Source organism: Haliotis asinina, chromosome 3, assembly GCF_037392515.1.
Source record: "Haliotis asinina isolate JCU_RB_2024 chromosome 3, JCU_Hal_asi_v2, whole genome shotgun sequence".
NCBI lineage: Eukaryota > Metazoa > Mollusca > Gastropoda > Lepetellida > Haliotidae > Haliotis > Haliotis asinina.
Window position 1 is genome coordinate 17,541,796 of NC_090282.1, and position 23,303 is coordinate 17,565,098.

The window sequence follows — 23,303 nt, forward strand, 5'->3', positions numbered from 1 at the left end:
CCAAAGTGCTGTACTTGGCTTGAGGGAGTGGGTATGGTCTGGCGCGGCTTTTAGCAATGTTCCTTCAATATTGCAACGGGGGACACCAGCAGTGGGCTTCACACACTGTTCCCATGTGGGGAACCGAATCCGGGTCTTGAGCGTGAGACGTGATGCGTTAACGCTTTAAATATAAGGCTATTCTTAAGCCCTAAATACGCCCAGAAACTGTTAGATACACAAAATCACTCGCTCTGTTTCACAAGGTAGTTGTAATTAAGTATAGAATTCTAATTCTAGCTAGCACTGCGTCATGTTCACTTGACGGCTATTTTGTAACAGAGCGGTGAAGGTCTACCCGGGGTAGAATAGGTCTTCAGCACCCCATCCTTGCCATAAAAGGCGAATATGTTTGTTGTAAGAGGTGACTAACGGGATCGGGTGGTCAGGCTCTCTGAATTGGTTGACACGCGTCATCGGTTCCCAATACCACGAGTCGAATACTACGTGTGTTACTGCGTGTGAAGCCCACTCCTGGTGTCCCCGTTGTGATAATGCTGAAATATTGCTGAAATATTGCTGAACGCGGCGCAAAAACTAAACGAAGCAGTTGATCGCGTAGATATATTACATAACTCGATCTAGATGCCTTTGTGGTCAACATTTTCAATTCTACTCGGTGTAGTCTGTCTGGTAGATGTATTACATCACAAACTACCTCACTCGGTGTAGTCTGTCTGGTAGATGTATTACATCACAAACTACCTCACTCGGTGGCTGGTAAAGCATGAACATTGTTCCTAGATTATCTGATCTGATATACATATTACCATACTAGACAAGAGTAACTTTATTCGGCCCAACTAACTTGACAAATGTCATTACGATCAGGACTTGTACTCGGTCTAGCTGCTCTCAATCATTAGTTCCGCAGTATGCATGTGAGTGCATAGAACAACCATATTAACGCTGTCCAGATGTGAATATTTTTTTGTGCTTGGACTTTGAAAAGTTTTACGGGAATATGTAGGAAAGTAGTTTGCACATGATTTCTCTCAGGACATAATGCAGAAATGATACCGTGGGGTGAGAAGACGCACGTGCTTTCTCTGCCCCGTTAGCATGAAATCAGCCCATTTATTTCGTAGCATATGTTGTAGCTGCTATCTGGGAACTTGACATTGTGTTTCCATGGTAACAACTGTATGACCACGTGTACCGAAGCGTACATCACAAAGCCGAACAAATCTGTTTGTGAAACATACAATTGCTGTATTGGCCAAATGTTCAATCATGGCTCCTCAACTACCCTCCCACTCAACCGCTACCACTGCACTTACTCTCACCATACACACGACATTAAAGCAGGTATTGTGTACAAGTAAAGGAATTATTTTGATCAACAACAGTTAGTCGTGGCAATGAAACCGATATAAATCTTTCGCACCAAACACATGCTCTCCAGCTGCCGCTACAACGTCTAGTACATTTGCCGCAAAAGATTGATTCCGTAATTTTATAGTTACCATTAATGGCGGAGACCGGAAGATCGCTACAGCAGGGCCACCCATTCAATAGTTTAAGTGCTCCATGTCTTTCCGCTGCATGAAACCTATTCACTTGTGAACAACATCTAATGCTCGCTGCAGATTCAGTCTAGCACACGCTAATTGAAATTTTTCATTTCCAGAACTAATTTCTTTGCTAAAGGATATCGATGTTGCAACGTGATCTCTAGCAATGCCTCACGCATAACATGTTGAGTGTAGTTTCAAAACCATTTACATTGGGGTTCCCAATTGTCTATGCCTACAGACAACATGTTTTTTTATTACACACTTTACTGATAACCCGATGCTCGTCTTTTGTTCTCGTGTATGACATTTGCATGTTGTTGAATATTCTTCTTAGCAAGATGGAGTAGGCATTTCAGTCGTCACATACATATTCATGTATACAAGACGAACGTGTTCGGCAGATCAAGGGAATGTGGAGTTTTTGTGTCTGTTCTGGTTGTATGTCTGATGTAAAGATTGTGGGAATGAGTAAAGAGGAATGTGTTGTCTGAATTGTGATGTATCAATCCTCTGATGAGATCCAGAGAGTCACTCTCGTCGCAATTTGTACCTCCGGTTTAGACGCTTACGGGTGCCGGTTTAAACGTGTGTAAGACCTGTGTTACGCCTACGTGTTATTAAACGGATATGGTAGGCACTGTGTTTGGCACGTAAATATGTGACGGTGTGTCCTGGGTAAGACCTGAATATTGACAACACTGATACGATCAGTGGTAGACAAAACTATTGATAGTGATACGCCCGGCCCCAGTTACAACAATAACGGCACTCATAGGAAATGAAGGCTGACTACCCAGATAAAAATATTCACGTCGCGTATGTTGAAATGAAGGATTCCGGTGTATGCCACAACTGTTCGAGGAACGCAGTTTTCCATCCACGACTGCATGGCGAGGTGGTTGTATTCACAGAATGAATTCGAAAAGACAACACTACAACCGTTGTAACGAGCATATTGCATCATTCAGATCTTTTGTAGCAACACACCGTACAAGCTTATAGTTTAATTCAATTAACTTCGGTGATGTTGAGTAACAACTTTGATACGGTTAAACACTGCTGAAGGGATTTACGCAAATATTCTCAGGGTCAGCACAACCGCAAATTGATAAAGACAAATCAAGAATTTACTAAATTAATTTGAACCCAGCAAATGTCGACACAGCGTTGTACGGATGCATACTGTAAACAGAGAGTGACGGCTTCGCTATGTGGGAGCCAAACGCCGTTAGTTTCATACGTGCAACAGCCGTTACTGGAAACCAAACTTTCATATTTATTAGAATCGTTAGTGATGTCTGTTTCAGCTTCAAACTATCGACCCATCTGACATGATTAGTCAGGAAGAACGTAGTCACGTTTTTCCGTAGTCAAATGGACGAATTTCTATACACGATTTAGTTATCGCGCAGCTATATTTATTTGTAAAGCTTTGCGTTCGCGTGGTTTGATGCATTATGTCAACGTGTTGCCAGATGGATGTGTCAGGCAGCTATACCTTTTAACAATGACCTACAATGCCACCTTGTAGGAACCGTTGTTCATGCCATTATTTAGTGTGGGTGACGAAAGACGCCTTAAAGGCCTTTGCCCCCACCAATCACCAACGCCTCAAGTATAAATTATTTCACTCAGTTCCTTGTAACTGTCATCATTCGGGCTATTTTCAACATCGTCTCAGCATATTTTTTTTCCCTTTTCGATCGTTTCTTATCGATCGCTAGTACTTATGGGGACAGCTAGAGCCCTTATCAAATTACAAGCCTCGTGCTAAACTGCCCATTATTTCCCATTAAGTGCCCGCGTGGCACAGCGGGCTTCTTCTCATCTGAAGGTCATGCATATTTTATAAACTGGGGCTGATCCCCAACTATCTTTGCCACCCTGACACTCAGCAATGAATGTTACCGACAATACAACACCAACACTAAATGAACTTACCGACAATACAACGCCGTATGCCCAGTGAACGTTGCCGTCAATACAACAGCGCATACTCAGTGAACATTACCGTCAATACAACACCACACACCCAGGCAACATTACAGTCCGTACAGCACCATGTACTCAATGAACATTGCCGTCAATACAATACCACACACCCAGGCAACATTACAGTCCTTGCAGCACCATGTACTCAATGAACATTGCCGTAAATACAACGCCACGCACCTAGGGAACATTACAGTCAATGTAACACCGTGTACTCAGTGAACAATACCGTCAATACAACGCTACACACTCAGGGAACTTTACCGTCAATACAGCACCGTGTACTCCGTGAACATTGCCGTCAATACAACGCTACGCAACTAGGGAACATTACAGTCAATGTAACACCGTGTACTCAGTGAACAATACCGTCAATACAACGCTACACACTCAGGGAACTTTACCGTCAATACAGCACCGTGTACTCCGTGAACATTGCCGTCAATACAACGCTACGCACCTAGGGAACATTACAGTCAATGTAACACCGTGTACTCAGTGAACAATACCGTCAATACAACGCTACACACTCAGGCAACATTACAGTCCGTACAGCACCGTGTACTCCGTGAACATTGCCGTCAATACAACGCTACGCACCTAGGGAACATTACAGTCAATGTAACACCGTGTACTCAGTGAACAATACCGTCAATACAACGCTACACACTCAGGGAACTTTACCGTCAATACAGCACCGTGTACTCCGTGAACATTGCCGTCAATACAACGCCACGCACTCAGGAACATTACATTCAATACAGCACCACGTACTCAGTGAACAATACCGTCAATACAACGCCACACATTCAGAGAACATTACAGCACTATCGCTCACCTATGACTTTGTGACATAAAACAATAATTCTTCATTTAAAGGTAAACAAGACTGCTTTTGAATAGACAGAATCACATGTATAAATTGAACAACACTCGAAGTTTGTCGAAACAAAATGAAAAAGAAATCAATGTCAAATTCGGCTGTGTTAGCAAAATCTGTTGCCATGGATTCTATCCAACATACAGTACACGTGACATTTAAAATTCTTATGACATCGAAGTACATTGTATGAATACAAATTGAGCCAATAAACCATAGTACGATAGATTAGATTGCAGATGCAGCGCGTGTCGTGTTGACCTGTCCCACAATGCGATCGCAGCGTTACGACAGTCGTAAGTCTTTACTAAAGTTACGGTCACCATAGTGCTAAGATAACTGCAATCAGCACGTTTTCAGGTTCCATTTCACAAAGTCATCGTATCGATACGGCAGTCATAAGTCTATACTTAAGTTACGATCACCATAGTGGTAAGATGATTCTGATCAACACTGTTTCCGCTCTCTATTTACAAAGCCATCGTGGTGCTACGACCGTCTCTAGTCTATGCTAAAATTACGATCGGTGTAGCGCTCAGATGACTGTAACGAGCACAGTTCCGACTGTCTTAGCGCTAAGATAGCCGTAAAAGCCATGCATTAACATTAACTTACAACTCTCATAATGCTAAGAGAACTTCGAAAATCTAGACCCCGGCCCCATCTCACAAAGTTATAGTCGCGCTACGACTGTCGTACGTCTATGTTACATAATTACATAGGTTAACATCGGTTTACAAGGCGATGATTATAACTCCACCCCCACCCCCTCCCATACTTTAACATAGACTTATTGGAGCGCTAAGATAATTGTAATCCTCCATACTTTAACATAGACTTATTGGAGCGCTAAGATAATTGTAATCCCCCATACTTTAACGTAGACTTATTGGAGCGCTAAGATAATTGTAATCCTCCATACTTTAACATAGACTTATTGGAGCGCTAAGGCCACTTTCGGTAACGGGACAAAGGTCTAGAAATGTTATATGTGTCACATTTCAACAGTAGGTCAAAACATTATATAATATATCACTGAAAGACTCCTTGTTTATTCATATCGACAAACGTTGCCAATTAATGATATACCAACGCAAGTAAAATATCAGTTCCCCTTCTGTTACCACAAATAGATGGTCGTGTTGACAGCTAATGTGTATACAATACCAGTGCCACATCCCCTCTATGCATGGCCCATGCTGAGGACATTATTGGCGGGAGGTGATCTGACGCAGGGTTGTCCTTGCACGGTAATTAAAAGTCTTTTACAGTGGAATAACAAAACCCAGAAACTCATTATCGCCCTCAGCAACATTTGCCTTGGCAGTGTAACAGACAACAGCGCGCATTTTAGCTCAAGCATTTTCAAGGTTGTCCTGTCCAGTTCTTTGTCCAGTTAGATGTCGCATTAATATCACACCTCATGCGAAGTACCACGTGCGTATGCGTAAACAGGTAGCTATTCTTTCTTCTGAATTTTACAAGTTTCACAGTAGCACATTTACTTCAGCAGCATCATTCATGACTCAAAGGGACCTGCTTTGGTCCTAAAACGTCTGTGGATGGCAACATGACTCGTACAGAACACGTGAAGATCCGGGTTATAACTGGTCTTCAGCAACCTGTTCGTGTCATAAAGGACTACTAACGGGATCAGGTGGCCAGGCTAGCTGACTTGGCATGTTATCGTATGCCAATTATGTAGGTAAATATTCATGCTGTTGATCACTGGATTGTCTGGTCCAGACCGCCGCCTTTCAGCTGGAGTACGGCGTAAAACAACAAACAATGATTGTATATTGAGTGTACATTTCGTGTCCTGACATCACGACAGCGATAATTTACCGGTTCTATAATCTATGCTGTTGAAACAGTGCTGATTGTTGTAAATCGAACCAATGTCTATTTAAATACAAGTATTTGTTTGTTAAAATGTCAGGAACTTGCATGTTAAAATGTCAGGAATTAGTTTTATTCGGTCATCATACATTAACAGAAATTACTTATAAATCTACACCATACGCCTAGTATACACGTGGCCCTGATAACAGATCAGAGTTAGTGAAGTGCGCTGAAGCAACATACATTGATAAAGACGATTTTTTTCTAACATACTGACATTTCCAAACCTACGGCGGCGTATTAGGGCCACGGTGAAATTTGTTTTGGTGTCAGTGTGTCTCCTACGTAGGAGATAATAAGTCCTACGTAGGAGATAATAAGTCCTACGTAGGAGATAAGTCCTACGTAGGTGATAGTAAGTCCTACGTAGGAGATAATAAGTCCTACGTAGGAGATAATAAGTCCTACGTAGGAGATAATAAGTCCTACGTAGGTGATAATAAGTCCTACGTAGGAGATAAGTCCTACGTAGGTGATAATAAGTCCTACGTAGGATATAATAAGTCCTACGTAGGAGATAATAAGTCCTACGTAGGAGATAATAAGTCCTACGTAGGAGATAATAAGTCCTACGTAGGAGATAAGTCCTACGTAGGTGATAATAAGTCCTACGTAGGAGATAATAAGTCCTACGTAGGAGATAATAAGTCCTACGTAGGTGATAATAAGTCCTACGTAGGAGATAATAAGTCCTACGTAGGAGATAATAAGTCCTACGTAGGAGATAATAAGTCCTACGTAGGAGATAAGTCCTACGTAGGTGATAGTAAGTCCTACGTAGGAGATGTTAAGTACTAAGTCCTAAGATACTAAGTAGTAAGTGTATCGTATTTCGTGTGTTTTTTTCTGTCACACCAAAATACTACACACCAGTGATGCATGCTTCAACTGAGACAGGATGTCCTCAGGTGAATAATGATGCAAACAAGGAAGAATGGCATTTAGCTCTGTCGTGCCATGCTTGTTGCTTAACGATGCCCTCGGCAATATTTCAGCTTCATGATATCGGTAGGTATATGTGTTCGGAGATCGAGTGATTGATATCATGAGCATCGATCTTTACGGATGGGATAGGGTGACATGCATCAATCATGTCAGGGAACCCAACCGTCCAAACCTGTTTTTCGCCCGCGTGACATGCATTAGTTCCGTTAGACCACGACGTAAAACTAAACTAATTCACTCACTCACTCCATAGGACTAACACTGATCTTCGTGGTGTATAATGTGCTAAGGCCACAACACCTGATTTTGTTCCCAGAAGAAATAACAAATAGATAGATCGAGAGATCGTTACTCAAAATCCATTAACTGGACACATCGTTCATGTTGCAATCAAAGTCTACTACCAACACTACAGCTGGCTGGAACTACAATGTATTCGATGTATATCACTGGCCTTTAAACTTCGACCTCCTACTAAATGCACATTGACAAAAGTGAAAAGTCCCTTTGACCAATCGATTAGCAGGCTAATTGTAACACAATAGCATCGCACTGATGCTTGTTGCACAAATAACGCTAATTGCTTCTGATACTCGACTGCGCTCTGTTTGTCCTTTGGGAATTATTGCCTTTATATGCCATGTACGTCATAGGTATACACATTAACATCCCCGCTTAAGCATATCGTGAGAGTAACACTTAATACACAAAGGTTTATGGGTAGCAACTTCCGAACCTTTATTATACTGCCATGACGTTTGTGTTTAGATCCATATATTCTTGCCTGCAAAACGAAATAATGAACGTGGAACAGAATTATATGTGTCAGTCACGTGACGGATTAATACTAGCACTTAGTCTTGTTCATAAGATGGCTTGCCATAAGTATAAGAAATTATTATCCATTAATACTTTTACGTTTATTCGTTGTCTTCTTAGAAATGCCATTTAAACACTGAAGCCCTTATGTAGTCCTTTTGATGATGCCTGTAAATAGATAATCACCACGTGTACTACGTCATCACAACATGTGTACTCCGTCATCACAACACATGTACTCGCTCATCATAACATGTGTAATCGGTCATCACAACCCATATTCTGTCGCCACTACACGCCTGTCATCACAACGTGTGTATTCTGTCATCACAACACGTGTACTCGGTCATCAGGAACACGTATTCTACACTACACGTGTATCACCACAACGTGTGTATTCTGTGCAGCATCGCACCAGAACATGGTGAGAGAGGTCTGTCGCCACCAAAGCGTGCAGTCATTGTAACAAATACATCTTATCATCGTGTATAACCCGTCATTCCAAAACGTGTGTGACCTGAGTACTTCACAGAACATTTCATATTAGCATACAGGTATGCGTGTATACGAACGACCCAACGTTACAGTCGCCGTCCCATGGGTAGTGTGTGTGTACATACATGCTAAGTGACATAGTATTCCTGTGTTTGAGGGAGAAGTGACACGATCTGACTACGCACTCACTAACACTACGTGTTAGCAGCGAGTAGGGCACGACAGAACAAGCTGTTATACAGAATCTATAACGGTTTTTGCGCAGGGTCAGAATGCCCATGTAGTGGCAACCTGTTGCCTCGTACTTGTGCAGACAAATAAACACTGGCAGTGTGGTAATATTGGTGCATGTCGTCGTGTTATCAACCTGTGGCGTATATGTCAAAGAATGTAGGTCATTCTCTGGTCATATGTGCTTATACATCGCGCCTATAGCATCGTTAGTCAGTATAGTGTGTCAGTCAGGTACTGGTGTATAGTACTCCAGTCAGTCATGTCAGTCAGGTACTGGTGTATAGTACTCCAGTCAGTCATGTCAGTCAGGTACTGGTGTATAGTACTCCAGTCAGTCATGTCAGTCAGGTACCGGTGTATAGTACTCCAGTCAGTCATGTCAGTCAGGTACTGGTGTATAGTACTCCAGTTAGTCATGTCAGTCAGGTACTGGTGTATAGTACTCCAGTCAGTCATGTCAGTCGGGTACTGGTGTATAGTACTCCAGTCAGTCATGTCAGTCGGGTACTGGTGTATAGTACTCCAGTCAGTCATGTCAGTCAGGTACTGGTGTATAGTACTCCAGTCAGTCATGTCAGTCAGGTTCTGGTGTATAGTACTCCAGTCAGTCATGTCAGTCAGGTTCTGGTGTATAGTACTCCAGTCAGTCATGTCAGTCAGGTACTGGTGTATAGTACTCCAGTCAGTCATGTCAGTCGGGTACTGGTGTATAGTACTCCAGTCAGTCATGTCAGTCAGGTACTGGTGTATAGTACTCCAGTCAGTCATGTCAGTCAGGTTCTGGTGTATAGTACTCCAGTCAGTCATGTCAGTCAGGTTCTGGTGTATAGTACTCCAGTCAGTCATTGCTAAATATCACTTACATGCTTTTCTCCAGAGAGCATTTACTGGTATTTGTGTCTGCTGCACGCCAACTCACAGGGAATTGTCACGCGGAACTACAATTATTGTATGAACTAAAGAGGACAATGTACTGTCCGTTCATGGTGCTGTGGTTCTTATATTGACAAAATATACATAGACTCTGCATTTCTTGTGCCAGATTCTTGCTCTAGTGAACCATTGCTTGTTCTTGTATCTGCATAAGACCAAGACTGTTAAGGAATTGTTGATATTGGTGTGTATTATACTCCAAGCAGGAATTGTTGGTATTGGTGTGTGTTACATTCCAATCAGGAATTGTTGGTATTGGTGAGTGTTATATTCCAATCAGAAATTGTTGGTATTGGTGTGTGTTATATCCCAATCAGGAATTGTTGGGATGGGTGTGTGTCCTACTCTGTTTAGGAATTGTTGGTATTGGTGTGTGTTATATTTCAATCAGAAATTGTTGGTATTGGTGTCTGTTATATTCCAAGCAGGAATTATTGGTATTGGCGTGTGTTATATTCCAAGCAGGAATTATTGGTATTGGCGTGTGTTATATTCCAAGCAGGAATTGTTGGTATTGGCGTGTGTCATAACCCAATCAGGAATTGTTGGGGTGGGTGTGTGCCCTACTCTGTTTAGGAATTGTTGGTATTGGTGCGTGTTATATTCCAATCAAGAATTGTTGGTATTGGCGTGTGTTGTATTCCAAGTAGGGAGTTTGGTATTGGCGTGTGTTATATTGTAGTCAGGCATTGTTGGTATTGGTGTGTGTTATATTTCAATCAGAAATTGTTGGTATGAGTGCGTGTTATATTCAAAGCAAGAATTGTTGGTATTGGCGTGTGTTGTATTCCAAGTAGGGAGTTTGGTATTGGTGTGTGTTATATTCCAGGCAGGAATTATTGGTATTGGCGTGTGTTATATTCCAATCAGGAATTGTTGGTATTGGCGTGTGTTTTATTCTAATCAGGAATTATTGGTATTGGCGTGTGTTATATTGTAGTCAGGAAATGCTGGTATTGGCGTGTGTTATATTCCGATCAGGAATTGTTGGTATTGGCGTGTGTTATATTCCAATCAGGAATTGTTGGTATTGGCTTGTGTTATATTCCAATCAGGAAGTGCTGGTATTGGCGTGTGTTATATTCCAATCAGGAATTGTTGGTATTGGCTTGTGTTATATTCCAATCAGGAATTGTTGGTATTGGCGTGTGTTATATTCCAATCAGGAATTGCTGGTATTGGCGTGTGTTATATTCCAATCAGGAATTGTTGGTATTGGCGTGTGTTGTATTCCAAGTAGGGAGTTTGGTATTGGCGTGTGTTATATTGTAGTCAGGCATTGTTGGTATTGGTGTGTGTTATATTTCAATCAGAAATTGTTGGTATGAGTGCGTGTTATATTCAAAGCAAGAATTGTTGGTATTGGCGTGTGTTGTATTCCAAGTAGGGAGTTTGGTATTGGCGTGTGTTATATTCCAATCAGGAATTGTTGGTATTGGCGTGTGCTATATTCCAATCAGGAATTGTTGGTATTGGCGTGTGTTTTATTCTAATCAGGAATTATTGGTATTGGCGTGTGTTATATTGTAGTCAGGAAGTGCTGGTTTTGGCGTGTGTTATATTCCAATCAGGAATTGTTGGTATTGGCGTGTGTTATATTCCAATCAGGAATTGTTGGTATTGGCTTGTGTTATATTCCAATCAGGAAGTGCTGGTATTGGCTTGTGTTATATTCCAATCAGGAATTGTTGGTATTGGCGTGTGTTATATTCCAATCAGGAATTGTTGGTATTGGCGTGTGTCTTATTCTAATCAGGAATTATTGGTATTGGCGTGTGTTATATTGTAGTCAGGAAGTGCTGGTATTGGCGTGTGTTATATTCCAATCAGGAATTGTTGGTATTGGCGTGTGTTTTATTCTAATCAGGAATTATTGGTATTGGCGTGTGTTATATTGTAGTCAGGAAGTGCTGGTATTGGCGTGTGTTATATTCCAATCAGGAATTGTTGGTATTGGCGTGTGTTATATTCCAATCAGGAATTGTTGGTATCGGCTTGTGTTATATTCCAATCAGGAAGTGCTGGTATTGGCGTGTGTTATATTCCAATCAGGAATTGTTGGTATTGGCGTGTGTTATATTCTAATCAGGAATTGTTGGTATTGGCGTGTGTTATATTCCAATCAGGAATTGTTGGTATTGGCGTGTGTTATATTCCAATCAGGAATTGTTGGTATTGGCGTGTGTTATATTGTAGTCAGGAAGTGCTGGTATTGGCGTGTGTTATATTCCAATCAGGAATTGTTGGTATTGGCGTGTGTTATATTCTAATCAGGAATTGTTGGTATTGGCGTGTGTTATATTCCAATCAGGAATTGCTGGTATTGGCGTGTGTTATATTCCAATCAGGAATTGTTGGTATCGGCTTGTGTTATATTCCAATCAGGAAGTGCTGGTATTGGCGTGTGTTATATTCCAATCAGGAATTGTTGGTATTGGCGTGTGTTATATTCTAATCAGGAATTGTTGGTATTGGCGTGTGTTATATTCCAATCAGGAATTCTTGGTATTGGCGTGTGTTATATTCCAATCAGGAATTGTTGGTATTGGCGTGTGTTATATTGTAGTCAGGAAGTGCTGGTATTGGCGTGTGTTATATTCCAATCAGGAAGTGCTGGTATTGGCGTGTGTTATATTCTAATCAGGAATTGTTGGTATTGGCGTGTGTTATATTCCAATCAGGAATTGCTGGTATTGGCGTGTGTTATATTGTAGTCAGGAAGTGCTGGTATTGGCGTGTGTTATATTCCAATCAGGAATTATTGGTATTGGCGTGTGTTATATTCTAATCAGGAATTGTTGGTATTGGCGTGTGTTATATTCCAATCAGGAATTGCTGGTATTGGCGTGTGTTATATTGTAGTCAGGAAGTGCTGGTATTGGCGTGTGTTATATTCTAATCAGGAATTGTTGGTATTGGCGTGTGTTATATTCTAATCAGGAATTATTGGTATTGGCGTGTGTTATATTGTAGTCAGGAAGTGCTGGTATTGGCGTGTGTTATATTCCAATCAGGAAGTGCTGGTATTGGCGTGTGTTATATTCTAATCAGGAATTGTTGGTATTGGCGTGTGTTATATTCCAATCAGGAATTGCTGGTATTGGTGTGTGTTATATTGTAGTCAGGAAGTGCTGGTATTGGCGTGTGTTATATTCCAATCAGGAATTGTTGGTATTGGCGTGTGTTATGTTGTAGTCAGGAATTGTTGGTATTGGCGTGTGTTATATTCCAATCAGGAATTGTTGGTATCGGCTTGTGTTATATTCCAATCAGGAATTGTTGGTATTGGCGTGTGTTATATTCCAATCAGGAATTGTTGGTATTGGCGTGTGTTATGTTCCAATCAGGAATTGTTGGTATTGGCGTGTGTTATATTCCAATCAGGAATTGTTGGTATTGGCGTGTGTTATATTCCAATCAGGAATTGTTGGTATTGGCTTGTGTTATATTCCAATCAGGAAGTGTTGGTGTGTGCTAATATAATATTGTTAATATAATAAGCTGTACCCTCGAAGTTTGTACATCAACCCATGCGCCCCGAGGGACCATTGAACAACGTATTTATCTTACCGAACACCTCAATGTCAGTTTTGAACTGTTTTAAGCATGGGTATCGGATCGTATACTGCAGCGAACCTTTGTGAATAAAACGATTCGACTCTTGCATCTTTCTGTTTCCCGCAGGTACTGTCTTAGTAAAATATGTTGACTGTCTCATTTTAAGTCTTCCTGCTTACTCAAGCAGTATAACATTGCAGAGGTCTAACGTATCACCTACAAGTGTACATGACACATTTACCCAAATGTCACAATACTGCTGTGGTCTGTGGTATCACCTACAAATGTATGAGACACACTTGCCATATCTAGCGTAACACTTACAACGTAACACCTACCTAAACATCCTGGTATGGCCTGTAGTGGCACCTCCATGTGTTTCTAGCTCACGATGCCCTACTGCAGTTATCTATAGTAAGGAAGCACCTTCGGGCATAGCCTCCACATTACTCAGTCTGTTACAGTCAGCTTTTGTTGCAACCATCAGAGCATCTCCTCCGTTAGACACGTTGCCCTGATGGCTTTTCAAATAGGCGCGGTGCCACTTTGCAGTAAAGGGTAATTGAGTTTTTAACATTGACCAAGTCGCCAATATACGCACGTAATGGTTTAGGCCCTCATGTAAAGACCAGGCAGAATATAGCCAGCTGGATATAATCAAGTGTCCGAGGTCCACTCCTCAAGTATCACGAGATCACGTCAGATCATGCAATCTTTGTGGTGAACTTGTCGTTGTTGATGAGGATGTAGAAGTAGTTGGTGGAGCACTGAGGCGGTCCTTGCTGTGGCATTTTACTCACATCTGAATGGCTCTTTATGGCAATTCCGACGATATTTCGTAAGTGAGTATAATTTTACGCCGTTGTTAGCAAACGTTCTGGCAGTGAAACTACGTGGGACAATGGCCTTGACGCATTGTATTCTCACGGATAACAGGACCGGAATTTGGCTAGACGTGTGAACACTTTACCCTAAGTCTTACCCACATTGATGTGTAGAACAGAATACGAACGTGAACACAAAACTACACGCGACATATGTAGACAAAATACAGAGACATATACGTTTTGTGGTCAATTAGATGTTTTACGAGGAATTTATATGTTTGGAGCTAATGTCTTGTATTGTTACCTCATCAGCGACAAGATGTAGAAAGCCAAATGTTGAAAACTACACTGGCCTCTTTCTATGGTATTGGTAAATCTTTATGACCCTTCACTGTTCTCTCAGTGCCTGTTTATCCGGGTTAGAATTGATCTCCAGTAACCCATACTTTCATTTCCTAGTTGGCCATCAGGGCCTGCTGCCACCTACAGCCACCTTTAAAATCTGCAAGCCCTGAATGAAATCAGCAGGCCCATTTTGTTAAGGCCAAGCCAATAAAAGCAAAGTAATCGACACTGTATTCACACTGTTTCTGCCATGTGCAAAATTGTAATTCTCTTTTTAGTGTTGACTTGCACAAACCATACTGTACATATTGTAAATCATCTGTATGTTCTCTGTGTCACTTCGTGTGATTTATGAGAATAAACTTCTTCTTCTTCTTCTTCTTCTTCTTCGTTTCTACATCAATTAGCGAAGCCTATTGGCCCAGTGAGAAGATTTTCATTTTTGTCATTCTTTTGAAATTCCGCTGAAATACCAGGAAGTGAAATTTTAAGTTATTGTTACGTGAGGGATCATGGATCGTCCCCGAACATAAATAAACCAAAAGTAATATGGAAAATATTCCAGGTGAAAAAAGACAGGTAATTTACTGGAGGCCTCAAGGGCCTGCTAATATTTGGAACTGCCAGTCCGGTAGAATAACAACCGGAGCACGGCGTCGTGGTCGGGGATTATTTCGATCGCTTCTGACTTGGTTGACACTTGTCATTGTATCCTAATCTATAATAACTAATGTCAATGCTTGTTTTTGAAACACATAGCATGGAGTCTGTTTCTTCGGATAATCGAGACTGGTTACTCCCTGATTTGATGTTGTATATTTTCAAGTCAGTGGCAAAATACAATAGTCGTAGATGTGTATACAATGTTGATGGGTTAAAATTGTATATGCTTGATATAACCAAATATATCACAGTCTGATTGGTGTGTTCATTCTTTTCAGTCGGTGATCCCGAAAACATCGATATGAGAAGAGGCGCCGACATTCTCGCGGAAGGTAATATGTCAACTTTAAAACAGTCGACTGTGAAGACAATTTCTCTTACATGTTTCATCCCGAAATGCCTTCAAATAGGCATAACTAAATTCAACAAGTTCCATATTGTCGTAATTCCAAGACAGAATAGGTTCACAGTATGTCCACAGTATGTTATGAATGTCGTGAGGTGACGAGCAATAGCTGGTCACGATGTGCGACCGGTCATAATTGCCCGACGACTGAGGTTAGGATTCCACTTTCAACTACGAGCTTACTTTGTCGAAAAAAAACCCCCAACCATATTAACAACGCCCAAATACAGCGTGGACTCTCTGATTGCAGTGTAAAGTACGTAATTTTTTCATCATACACTTGTATGCAGAATTGTATCAGTCGATAAGGAGCATAAATGTTTCAAACTGCCCATTTGAGGCAGATTATTCTCAATCATGTTGTTTGTTCCAGCGAACAATGCGTCTGGATCAACAGTGGTTCGACAAAAGCGGTTTGTGCTGGATATGGATTGGTAGGTAGACATTGTTTGCTTGTAGCTCACTTATCTGTCTCACTGTCCAACAACCAGCCCTCCCTGCGATGCTAAATCACACTGAAGCAAGTGTAGATTTCCCCAGGCTCAGATCCCATCTCACTTGGGTTACTTTCCAATTTCAACGTTTGTTTATTACTATCAGTATTATATAGATTCGAGAACTAAGCGTTTGACTAGTAGCTCTCCTCAACACGTCTCTGACGTTATCTGGGCACGGGTTACTATGGCGTCGCAATTTGCGTGGATTCTAATTCCAGATTCGCGCTTGTTATGTTTTTGCGGTTTCTAGGCATCATGGTCGTTCCTGGGTGGAAGGAGACATTCCTCCACAATCCAATCTATGTGCAAATGGGATATGTTTTGCGAGAAAGAGTTTCTGTGTAATTTGAACATTTTTCTCGCAATCAAATCTAGGTGCAAAGAGGGAAATGAATCAAGTAAATCTGGAGACGTGATTACTCCAGCCGAATATCTTCAAACTATTATCAAAAATTTAATACATAGCACAGTAGGATACCGAGAATTTTGACTCTTAACAAACTCTGAGAAGCCAAAGAGGAAAACTTTTTATGCTATATTTTCATAACCCAAAAGATGTCCAGTTATCAAAAACGGACAATGTTAAAATGTTTTTAAGATGTAGTTTAAATGCACGAGCGTCATTTGACGAAGAGGGTAAGTGGACTATACTTTGCCTACTACGCTTTGTTCTTGTTTCAGGGACAACCATTGAGGGTGTGATCCTGGAATAGGTGAGCATTCGTCTTCTGAGGAGAAGAGCTAAACAATAACACTTTCTTGTAATTCAGCGACAAAAACGATAATATAGACTATTTGGTGTGACCGATTGGTCTATCTTCCATCATTCCAACGGCCTCAAAACAGGAATAAAACAAGTCATTCTATTTCATTTTATATTTGTTGTTTAACGTCCCATCCGGTAATCAATCTGCCAGGTAATGACCGTGGTCTGTAAATAATTGAGCTTTGGCTTATTAGTCAATCATTCATTGATTGACTGATCTGATAGATCCCGTCAGCATCGCTTACCACAAGCACGCTAAAGTCCACTTCCAGTCGGATCTGCTCTTGGTGTGGCTATCATTTTGTGTCCATGTGAATACAGGAAGGTCTCTCATACTGCTACGATGGGGAACGAAAACAGCCATAACTTTTGTAAAGCAATCATCTAGACTGATGTATTCGAATTGTTGAAATTTCAGTCAGTTTCGAAAGATTTAAATTCTCCAGTGTGACTGAACAGTATTTCATGTAAACGTATTTAGGAAACACGAGGAGCTGTGCCGACATCACGAATTAGAACAGGACAAACAGCAAAAAGTCACCGTTACTGTTTCCAGCATTGATACAGCCTACATGAGCTACATGAAAGTAACAGAGCTTTCAAAAAACTGTCACAAATATATAACTCTGTGATGTTACATGGGTTTGAAGGGGCGGTTAGTTATCCTAATGGTTAAGGTGTTTGATCGTCACGCCGAAGCCATGGGTTTGATTCCCCAAATTAATACAATGTGTGAAGCCGATTTCTGGTGTCCCCCGCTTTGAAATATTGGTGGAACATTGCTAAAAGTCTCACAGAGCTATACTCACTCACTTTCACAGAAGTTTGAAATGTAATGAAACAGTAGGCTGTGTGACAACTTATAAACATAAGCGTCGGTATTTATATTCATGGGGTATGGTGCGTCATGTGACTGTAGACTTGTAATTGCACTATAAGCAATAGTAATCATAATATAAGAGTTTTAAATAAGTGGATACTCATGAAGTGGAACCAACAATACGCAATACATATTCGGCATGTTAATTATGTTCTCTGCGTTATCATCAAATAACATCCATTGCCATATAATTCATCCATGCTTGTTTTGTTTCAGCATTGCATGGTAAATGGACACATTATGCAAATTGGTCAAACAGCTGGTGCCCGTGTATTGGTTTGTGATCAGATATACAGCAGTGCTCAAACACTAGTCCTTCGTGACGGATTAACGCTGGTGACAACGACATCTTGAACGTCATGGACGTGTTTACGGGATATATAAATGTGCGGAACAGAGTTGCACTGCAACACAAGCTGCAACCCATGTGATTCTACACGATTTAGGTGATGGAGAATGCACTACATATACAGGTATACAAACACATCATGGACCAAGCAGGACTATGGTTAACATCAATTGCCAAACAGACAACGTCAAGCCAAACTAGGAAAGATCAATTTAATGGGACGAATTTTGGCCGTTATGCATATCAGGAAGTTACCAAATAGGTAACGATATCTATATATGGAAATTGATGAGCGAACAATGCAGGCAACATTGTTCTGATGATGATGATGATGATGATGATGATGATGAGCTATCAGTAAGATTGTGAACTGGGAATGACACCAATGTACCCCATATTCGTGCTACTCATTGTCATATGTCTGACGTCACCAGTGTGATTTTCTGAGGAGAACTGCCACCAAAAGCACCTACTGATGTGGCTTAGGTGCTTGTGTTTTGTCTGACGCCTGACTGACCCGCTGTGGGACTAGGGTCAGTCATATTCTGCTTATATACGTTTCTGCTCACTCGTTCTATTTTTGTGCAAAATGTCGTGGCGTTTGTTTCAGTTGCCACAGTTTTGAACTGCATAATTATTTTTATATATATCTGTTGATGTCTTTTGTGGTGTTTGTATATTTTATTAATACTCATTTGTTAAACAATTCCTATCATGCCTGTTCATTTGAATTCACCCTGCTCAAATCGTGCCTATGACTATAACAAGCTATCTTCCGTTGACTAGAGACACTCAGCACGACATTTACCTTGAACCTCAAGCTATCACTGAATGTCATTGACTTGAGTAACCTGATTATACCTTACATTAGTATGACACATTTTTGATCAAGTCTTTCTGATTATATTATCAGAGTGAATCCTTGATCAGGACATTCTGGTGATACTGTCTTAGTGAATCCTTGATCAGGACATTCTGATATTATCAGACTGAATCCTTTATCAGGATGTCCTGATGATATTATTATCATAGTGAATCCTTGATCAGGACGTTCTGATGACATTTTCAGAGTGAATCCTTGGTCAGGATATTCTGGTATTATCAGAGTGAATACTTGCAAGGGACAGTATAGAGATTTATCAGAATGAATCCTTGATAAGGACGTTCTGATGATATCATCATAGTGAATCTTCGATCAGGACAATTCGATTATATCAGAGTGTATCCTTGATAAAGATAACCTAATAATTTCATCAGAGTAATCCTTTATTATGTCATTCTAATGAGTGAATCCTTCATTAGAACATTATGATGATATAAGAGTATATTCTTTATTATGACATTCAGATGATATCAGAATATGCCATTTACTCATTCTGGTGATATTATATAGTGAATCCGTAATTTGTACATTTTGGCGGTATCACCAACGTATGTCCGAACTATCATATTCTGATGACAGTGACTCATTCACTTGGACATCCTAGTGGTATCCTCAGAGTATGTCCTAACTACAACATTCTGATGATATTGTGAGAGGGCATCATTCATTAGGACATTCTGGTCAGACCATCAGAGTGTATCCGTGAAGAGACATTTTCATCCTTACATCAGAGTATATCCTTGATTATGTCCTGATGATATCACCAGAGTGCATCAATGGTCATATATTGTGATCATATCATCAGAACATAAACAGGATTAGTGCACATACTATAGTCGGTACATGTCGTTATGCACAGTACCATCTGGACACATCTGGAAGAAAAGGGGAAGTAGATATGAGGAAGGGAGAGGGATAAGGGGGAAAGAAAGAGGAAAACGTGAAAATGAAGGCGGCAATATAGTAAGGGAAGAAGAGAGGTTGATTGTGGGAGACGGTGGGAAAGGAATGAGAGTGAGGTGGGTGGGGTGGGGTGTGTGTGTGAGGAAAGGACAAAGGAAAAATATGGGAAAGGAATAAGGTGAAAAGGTAGAGGAGAAAGGAAACTGATGGGACCACGTTGTTGGTGACCACTACGATGTTTCTCTATATCATGAGAAATGTTACAGATTCTTCCATTATGCAGATCTGCACACCAGCAACTCATGGCACTCTAGTATACACATAATTGCTCTATACCGGGGCAGTCCATATGCTGTCCATAATACTAAAGTTTAGTTAGAAGAAGTGCCCATAGTCAGGATAGTCATGTCTAATTAACGTTTAACGGTTTCATAGCATAGATTTATAATTACCGAGAACACTGAATTTGTCTGATGTCAGTATCTAGGTACCACGCCGTATTGCTACATCACAATGCTTTGTTTATTACACGTCTTGCTTCCACTGTAGTAAGCAAACATATATGTGCCAAATTCTGCAAGTGTAATTACATGTGATTAAAACTAGAAAGTATTATATTCCATGTACATAGAGTACCGTCAATCTTAATGTGCAGATAGTTATGTGGATGTGAGACTGCCAGTCACCCAGTAGAACAAGTACTTGACGTACCACGTGATTCTGTATAGAACTGTCCAGCAGATGTTGCCCATTTCAGCAAATTACACATCAGTCATAGCTTTGCAGATACACTAGACAAGGTCTACCTGTTATCACCTGCCATCACGTGATTCTTTGTGTGGTATATAGTCTATGTAGAATGGTACCGTCATTGACGTCAGGCTATTGTTACATCGGCCTTGAAGCGGATTCATAACCTGTCACCTGTTCAAAGTTGATAAAAATATTAATATAATTTATCATAGTGTAACAGGTTGGAGGTACAGTAGACGATTCTACACATATGTTGAAATGATTCATCTAAAATTAATGCACTGAATACCAAATAGTGTGGCAATTTGTAACCTATTCCTTGCGTTAGGTGCTGACTGGATTTCTCCTGTCTCTGACCTCTGAAGACAGGCGTCATCAGAAATAATATATTTTCATCAGAACCTTTCTCTGAAATCTATTAATACAGACAGTACCGTTTCAAATAATGTTGATTAGCAAGGTTCCAGACTAACGGTGGGGTAGCCTATTTGTTAGAGCGTTCGCTCGCCATCCTAAAGATTCGGGTTCTATTCCCCACATGGGAACAATGTGTGAAGTCCATTTATTGTGTCCCCGTCGTGACATTCCTGGAACATTGCTAAACGAGGCGTGAAACCATGCTCACCCACTCTAAACTAACACATACACCAGATCGGGAGACAGGATTCCGGATTACAGGATTTGCTGTTTGTTCATGTACCCATATACAGTAGAACATCCATGGCTCTCTCTACATGTGCTAGCATCTGCACTCGTGCAGAATGTCGTTATAGAAATTCCTGTTCAAGTGCATTGCTTATCACATCCATCACAGTGACGTGGATTGAAACACGTATGCAACAACCTGCGTTGTAACTGAGCTGCAGGCGAGAATGTCTCGTTGCGTGATGTCGCGTAGTTGCAGGGTGGGTATACGGAGTAGCTGTCGTTACTGCTGTATTGATTCCATAATGTAACTAGGGAGCAGTATGAACTATGCGGTGGTGAAATATTTAAATAAAACAGACATATACATTTCCATGATCATAAGAAGTCCCCACTAGAAGCCGAGTCCATTGTAAGATTCATACATTCATCATATACCTTATGTGCTTTTGCTGTTCCATCACTAAGAAATGGTGATGATGATGGTGTTCTTGAAAGGTATTTTGCCCCAAGGATGGCAACTGGCATAACCATGAAAATGCCACTTAAAAAGGCACGGTGCACGTGGTACAATTCAAACACGATGTGCTGCTGTCATACCGAAGGTAAGATGTGATTTTGGGATTCGAACCCATCACTATGGTGTCAGTCTTTGTCGACCACAAAAATCCCAACTGTTGCCATACCCTTACCAGCACATTTGGTCAACATGGTCTGATGGCGTCAAAAACCATGGCAACAGCCGTGACCATACCCTGAGCAGCACCGTTCGTCAGCCTGACCCTATGGTGTCAGTCTTTGTCGACCAACAGAATCCGGCCACTAGGGTCCACACGGCCACTCGTGCTATCCCACAGATGCAGGCATGGAACATACGTAGCTTTATAATCAGAACAGTGCACATTATACAGGTAGTGTTCTGTAATCGACACCTCGGGCCTGTTCGTGGTGTATTTTGTGGTGTCCATTGGCTTGTTTTGTAGTTGATCTGGGTGAAGCAGCTTTATGTCCTCAAGCGCATCGTTTTGTCACTTTCTGTATGGTCATCATTGATTTACAGACCATTGTCTGTACACCATGAGGTCATGACTGCAACTGTTGCCATACCCTTACCAGCACTTTTGGTCAACATGGTCCGATGGCGTCAAAAACCATGGCAACAGCCGTGACAATACCCTGAGCAGCACCGTTCGTCAGTCTGACCCTATGGTGTCAGTCTTTGTCGAGTGGTTGTACTCTGCTTCAAAACGAGGAAACAACGGACATTTCTTAATTCTTGTCTGAGAATTCGCAACCTATGTGTTCATGGTAATATCAGACTCATTTGCTTTTGTCTGAGTATTCGACGGTTATGTGCTTATATAAACATCAGATTTCTTGGTTATTTTTGTCAAAGAATTCACAAAGTACATGTTCTTGAGAACATCAGACTCGTTTGTTTCTTGTCCAGAAATAATGTGTTCATGTTTGTCAACTTAGATTGCATCACCGACGTATCTGTTGACGTCAGTGTCCCTAAGAACTATGACACCCATATGCATATGCCTATACAGGCACCTCTGTGTGTAACGTCCTTCTGAAAGGTTTGTTTTATCGGACTGTCCGTCTTATACGATTTCGTTACAAGCAGAGTTGACTGCATCCGTCTAATCTCAACAGCTGTCATAACTATAAAAATGCATTACAACTCCGCACAAGGACCAGAAAGATTATTACTCAGCGAGTAGAGGTACTGGGCCTAGATTTTCAAAGCTCCCTTAGCGCTAAAATAGTCGTAAGTGCCATACTTTAACATAGACCTACGACTATCTCAGCGGTAAGAGAGCTTCGAAAATCTCTGCCCTGCTGTTGAACCAAGCAACGAATGTAGACAGAGTGTGCACAAAGGTAGACACGTAGGATGTAAAGTGTAGGTCATTTGGTATTCCCTAATTTGTTGGGGATTTATTGGTGTTTTGTGGTATGTTTGTTCCAGTGTTGTATCTATGTCATCTAGATCTTTTCACAGGGTCATCCACAATCTACCGCTTTTCCTTTCAGAGGTGAAGGTCATTATATTAATGTTTAATTAT

At 41.0% G+C, this 23,303-nt stretch overlaps 1 protein-coding gene across 1 annotated transcript in view; it reads left to right on the forward strand.

Moving 5' to 3' along the window:
- LOC137277583 (uncharacterized) overlaps positions 1-20,018 on the forward strand; it is a 35,820-nt gene extending 15,802 nt beyond the window's left edge. The window contains exons 2-5 of the mRNA XM_067809382.1: positions 15,428-15,481; positions 15,929-15,989; positions 16,734-16,765; positions 17,915-20,018. Of these exons, the coding sequence (XP_067665483.1) occupies positions 15,428-15,481; positions 15,929-15,989; positions 16,734-16,746 (128 nt within the window). The 3' untranslated portion in view covers positions 16,747-16,765; positions 17,915-20,018. The remainder of the gene's footprint in view (positions 1-15,427; positions 15,482-15,928; positions 15,990-16,733; positions 16,766-17,914) is intronic.
- Positions 20,019-23,303: the final 3,285 nt, after the last annotated feature.